Source organism: Nematolebias whitei, chromosome 10 (assembly GCF_014905685.2).
Source record: "Nematolebias whitei isolate Nwh7 chromosome 10, NemWhi1, whole genome shotgun sequence".
Lineage (NCBI taxonomy): Eukaryota > Metazoa > Chordata > Actinopteri > Cyprinodontiformes > Rivulidae > Nematolebias > Nematolebias whitei.
In genome coordinates this window covers 26,155,650-26,161,858 of record NC_056507.1, presented here as the reverse complement: position 1 = coordinate 26,161,858, position 6,209 = coordinate 26,155,650, and the positions used below count along the sequence as shown (strand labels likewise).

General features: G+C 42.5%; 1 protein-coding gene across 1 annotated transcript in view; it reads right to left on the bottom strand.

Moving 5' to 3' along the window:
* fam174b (family with sequence similarity 174 member B) overlaps window positions 1-2,122 on the bottom strand; it is a 3,936-nt gene extending 1,814 nt beyond the window's left edge. The window contains exons 1-2 of the mRNA XM_037682881.1: window positions 1,570-2,122; window positions 585-716 (exon numbers count right to left, since the gene is read on the bottom strand). Coding sequence (XP_037538809.1) covers window positions 585-716; window positions 1,570-1,832 — 395 coding nt within the window. The 5' untranslated portion in view covers window positions 1,833-2,122. The remainder of the gene's footprint in view (window positions 1-584; window positions 717-1,569) is intronic.
* Between the last annotated feature and the right edge of the window lie 4,087 nt (window positions 2,123-6,209).

Genomic DNA, 6,209 nt, shown 5'->3' with positions numbered 1-6,209 from the left:
CAGTTAGTACATGTATTAGTATAATTATTAGCACAGTTAGTGCATGTATTAGTATAATTATTAGTACAGTACATGTATTAGTGCAGTTATTAGGAGTACTTCCAGTGAAGTGTAGATCATGTCCAGCAGGAATATTATATTAATGCCAGAATAAATTTACTGTTCACATGACCTGCTTTGAAACTTGTCAGATTAAATTTCAGATGACAACAATGTACTTTGATTTTGGCTCTGCTTGGATTAATTAGCTTGTGGGTTGGGTCAGAATTAAACTTTATTTCTCTAAACCAAGTATATTCTAAAAGCTATCTAGTAAGATATTATTTGCTAATACCCTTTTAGACCCATTTTTAGGAGAGCTGCAGGAACAGCTGCTTTTATCAGTCTATTATCGAGTTGTATTCAAAGCAATGTACAAGTTGCTTTACATGTAACCAAATCCTGTTTTATGATGCAATTCCAAAAAAAAAAATTGGTGTAGCCAGAATTAACTACAAATACATATAATAATGGCTTTAGAGAGCAAAATAAAACAAATACATCCTAAATAAGTTGCGTTGCAGTCTACTGTAAAACAAACCAACCTGTATTTGACGTCAAAGAGGGTTGAATCGTCCTCATCGTCGTTTTCCTCATTAAGAGGGGCCATCTCAACGCGCTCGGCCGGGGTAGTTATGATGTCGTATTTTCGAGTTTTCCTGATTCTCCTGCCAGATCTGAGGGAACAAAAACACGAGAAAATAATTCAAGCTTCAAACAAAAATGCATGTAATAGATTCAGCCCATAAAATCTGAATTGTGAAGGCGTTTTATTACAAAGTTAGTGGGCAGACTGTGAGAATGACGTGACGTGTGATCTCTGAGACATCACGCTCAGCTTACGTGTTCTTATTGACTCTCAGCTACTACCACGCCAAATTCCAGCTCATTATCAGTAGAACTGACTTTGTCTTTTTAAGTCTGCTGGCTGTGGTGGCCATCTTGAATCCATCTGATTCCAAAAGCTAGTCAGTTTTAAATGCACATCCAATGATTACTTGTTGCAAAATTTCATCAAACTTTGTCAAAGTTTCTTTATATGTCGTTCATACCTCATGTGGTACATGTGGTGGAACAAAATTGTGTACACAGGGTCCCAGTTACATCCAACAAAAGTATAAATTGTGAAGAAAAACAGTAATAAGATCTAAGATATGAACTAAGAAATATGCTAAACTGTCCAGTGGTTCGTGATATTTTGCTAACAGATGACACACAAGCAGAGAGAGAGAGACAAGGGCAAAAACGACAAAAATATCAAGGAAAACAAACTTTTGTGGGTTTATCTTCATATTTTAAGGACTGAAGTGGTTCCAAGTGAGATTTTGAAAAGAAAAATAACAAACAAATCTACCAAAATTAGCAGCAGCAAAAATAAAAAGTGACTATAACGGACATTCGTGTTATAGTCACATAAACAATCTTAATCTGGTCAAAAATGGAGGCTTAATTTTCCTTTCTCCAAACTACGCATGCGCCAAAACAAACCCATTAATAGATTAGAGAGGCTCGTGCGGCTCAGATCCGTACCTGACCACTTTAATGACCAGGCAGGTGATGAGAGCGGCGGTCAGCACGAAGATAAAGATAACTATGTTTTTCAGGGCCGGCAGATGCGCCATCAGGGGGGAGATCCGGGCGGCGGCGGCCGTGTCGTTCCTCGACCCCCCGACGCCGCCGCTGGACGTGGAGTTGAGCCGCGCGCTCTCTGATGGAGAAGTTAGCAGCTCGCCGCTGGTCCTCCACAGAGCCGCGGAGAGACAAGCTAGAACCAGAGCGGCTGTCACCGCCATCACCGCGGCGCTCAGATGATAAATATCACGAGCTGTTGGTGTAGTTTCCTCCCCGCGCCGTCGATGACACCGGACAGCTGTCACGTCACACCGACCGTTTATTTTGGTGTCAAACGTAGCAAATCACACACGCACGAAAGCGCAAAAGAGAGCGCGATTATCCATCTTTTCCGCTCGTCCGAGCTTCTGTTAAGGATGACACGCGCTTCTAGAAGGTGTTTCTCCCCGTAGGTGCGTGGTAGTTGTCCCTTCTTGGCCGCAGATTATCTGCCTCCGGAAGCGCTCTGAGAGCAGCCCCTCTGTTCCCGAGGAGACGGATTAAAGCTAAATGCTGCCTTCACGGCAACCACGGACATCCCAGCTCCCACAGTGCTGGAGCCACAAGGACCAGGATGTTGGCGGTTTCGTTTGCCTCTTTTAAAAGCCAGTGTTTGGTTAAGTATTTAGGAGAAATATCCCTAAAAATATCCAACAGTATGGAGGAAAAAAACCCTAACAGTTATTTACAACAGCTAAAAATATCAAGCAATAGACCTAATCACGGACTGTCTGTGAAGGTAACACTATTTCTATTCATTTCTATAGAAGTACAGTACTGTACAGTATATTTATTACATTGATATATGTGCTGATAATGGCAACATCAAACAAACCACAAATAATGTTTAACTGGCCAAAATATGTGTAGTTTATCGCATGTTTATTTTATCCATCCATTATCTTTTACCCGCTTCTTCCATTTTGGGACATGGGGGTCGCCGGTGCCCATGTCCAGCAATCACTGTGCGAGGGGCAGGGTACACCCTGGACGGGTCGCAAGTCCATCACAGTTGTTTATTTTATTTTATTGTTAAAAGGTCGCTTGATCAAATCCCAGCCAAGGACCTTTCTGGGTGCCGTGGAGTTTGGTTTGCATGTTCTCTCTGTGTGGGTTTTCACCAGGTACTCCCACAGACAAAAACATGCATGTTAGACTGATTGGTAACTCTAAATTGTCTCCAGGTGTGAGTGAGAGAGTGAATGATTGTTTGTCTCTATGTGTCCCTGTGATGGATTGGAGATGTCCCCCACCTCTTGAACAGTGACTGCTGGATATGGACACCAGTGGTCCCCGTGACCCGAAAAGGAAGAAGCAGGCAAAAGATAATGAATGGTGGAATTGTATTTTAAAATTATTTATTCTAAAATTGTTTGTGTAAACCAGGGAGCACAAGCCAGTGTATCACTTGTGCTGGTCTCAAGCCTGGGTAAATGGTAATGTTTGTGTCAGGAAGGGCATCCAGTGTAAAATGCTTTCACCAAAACTAACATGCGAGTTCATCTAAGCCAGGGCTATTCAATAAAACTGATCGGGGGCCACAGTTTCTTAAAGCCAGCGTCTCAGGGGCTGGACATCCAGCAGTTAAAGTCATTATGTAAATAAACCAAGTACAGTAGACCCTCGCTTCTTCGCGGTCCATTTTTCATGGATTCATGGATATATCATGGACTGATTTTTCAAAGCAAGATTGGACATGACACATTGGCTGACTGAAGGATGAGCCGGGGCAGCACAGTGGCACAACTGGTAGAGCTGTTGCCTCTCAACGAGCAGGTCCCCGGTTCAAATCCCGGTCCAGAGGCCTTTCTGGGTGGAGTTTGCATGTTCTCTCCGTGCATGCGTGAGTTTTCTCCGGGTGCTCTGGTTTCCTCTCACAGACCAAAATCATGCATGTTAGACTGATTGGTAACTCTAAATTGTCCCTAGGTGTGAGTGAGAGAGTGAATGGTTGTTTGTCTCTGTGATGGACTTGCAACCTATCCAGGGTGTACCCCGCCCCTCGCACAGTGATTGCTGGACATGGGCACCGGTGACCCCCGTGACCCAAAAATGGAAGAAGCGGAAAAGATAATGGATGTTTGGATGGATGAGCCATGGATTGTTTATTTAAAATAAATTATTTTAAATGATTTTGCACCATGTGTGCAGCCCACAAGTGCAGGGGGAAGCTCCCTCCTGCAGCCTGTCATGATCTCCACTCTGCCACGCACATGTTTCTCCAGCTGCATCCGCTTTGTGAAGGGTTAACCCTTTGCTGTCCAGCTGCAGCGATCGACTTTTGTCTTCCAACTTAAAATTCAAAGTATGTCACATCGTAAAATCATCATAATCACAAAATATAAAAGTGTTAAAAGTTATTTTTAATTATGTTAGAACTTCTTTGTTCAGTTGTTGAAGTGTAATTGATCAAGATGTACATTTCTGCTCTGTGCTGCATCAGCTGCATGAAGGGTTAACACTTTGATGTCCTGCTGCACTTCTCTACAATTTAAATATGTACTGTAATATTTTAAATAAACTATCCATGGATTGTTTATTTAAAATGTTACAGTATTTAAATTTAAATTGTTTATTTAAGGAGGGACATTGGGAGTAACACGTGATGAGTGAGTGTGATTGCAGCCTGGCACATGTCATGACAAAGTTTACTGTACTTGAAATTAAACTTGAAGTTAGACTACTGTATCTCTACTTCACAGTTTTTCACTTATCGTGGGGGGCAGGGTACCGAGTACCCGCGATAAACAAGGGACTATTGCATTACAATTATCTATTACCTTTTATATTTGTTTGTTTTATGATATTGAACCATAAATGCAATAAATGGCAGAGAGCTAGCTGACATGATGCAGAGAAGGAAGGTAGCTGTTTTATGTGTTCAAGAGACCAAGTGGAAGGGCAGCAAGGCTTGTAGCATTGGAGCAGGGTTCAGAAAGGAGCTGTTAAAGGCTCTGGCTGTTTAGAAAGAGCTTCCAAATGACTGCGCTACTACAGCAACAGTAATTAGAGAGTCAGGTAGGAAGGTACTTGGTGTGTCATGTGGACATATAATGGATGATAATGAAACCTGGTGGTGGAATACTGAAGTGCAGGAAGCTGTTCAAAAAAAGAGGTTAGCCAAGAAGAAATATGACAGTGAGAGGTCTGAAGAGAGGCGACAGGAATATAAGGAGATGGGATGTAGAGGGAGGTAGCAAAGGCAAAGCAGAAGGTGTATGACGGGTTGAATGGGAGACTGGACAGCAAAGAGGGCGAGAAGGACTTGTACCGATTGGCGAGACAGATGAATCAGGCTGGAAAGGATGTGCAGCAGGTTAGCCTTGTTAAAGTTAGGAATGATAATGTTCTAACAAGTGAGGAGAGTGTGATGGAAAGATGAAAGAAGTAATTTTGAGGATCTAATGAATGAAGAGAATGAAAAAGAAAGAAGAATAGAGGTCATAGAAACTTGAAGTGGGAAAAATTAGTGAGGGTGAAGTCCAGAAAGATCTGAAAAGAATGAAGGGGAAGGCAGTGTGACCTGATGACATACCAGTGGAGGTTTGGAAATGTCTTGGCAGTGAGGTTTTTGACTCAACTATTAATTATTTGAGGGTGAGAAAATGCCTGAGGAATGGAGAAGAAGTGTGCTGGTGCCCATTTTTAGGAACAATGGTGATGTACAGAGTTGTAGCAACTACAGGGGAATTAAGTTGATGAGCCACACAATGAAGATCTGGGAGAGAGTTTTGGAAGCTAGACTTAGACGAGAGGTAACAATTTGTGAACAGAAGTATGGCTTCATGTCAAGAAAGAGCACCACTGACACCATCTTTGCTTAGAGGATGCTGATGGAGAAGTACAGAGAGGGTCAGAAAGAACTCCATTGTATTTTTATGAATTTAGAAAAAGCAAATGACAGGGTCCCGAGGGAGGAGGTGCGGTATTGCATGAGAAAATTTGGAGTGACTGAGAAGTATATTAGACTGGTACAGGACATGTACGAGGACAGCAGGACAGTGGTGAGATGTGCTGTAGGAGTGACAGATAGCTTCAAGGTGGAGGTGGGAGTGCATCAAGGATCGGCTCTGAGCCACTTCTTGTTTGCTCTGTTGATGGACCGACTAACAGATGAGGTCAGGCATTAATCCCAATCATCTATGATGTTTGCAGATGACATTGAGATCTGTGGTAAGAACAGGGCACAGGTGGAATGGTAAATGGTAAATATATAGCACCTTTCTATCTTATTTCAAGATACTCAAGGCGCTTTACATTACAATCTGTTTCCTCATTTACCCATATATATAACACTCTGATAGAGCTCTACAAAGCTAATTGAACAAATCATTCTAAAGAGACTAATCAGTGCTTTAGATTACATTCATACACTGATGGGACACACATCAGAGGCAATGAGGGGTTCAGTGTCTTGCCCTGAGACACTTCAGCATGTGACTGCTGGTGGAGTCAAACCCCCAACTCTCGCATTGGAGGACGACTGCTCTAACCACTCAGCCACAGCCGCCTCTGGAAGAGAACAAGGAACAAGGACAAAAGCTTCATCTGTGAACACC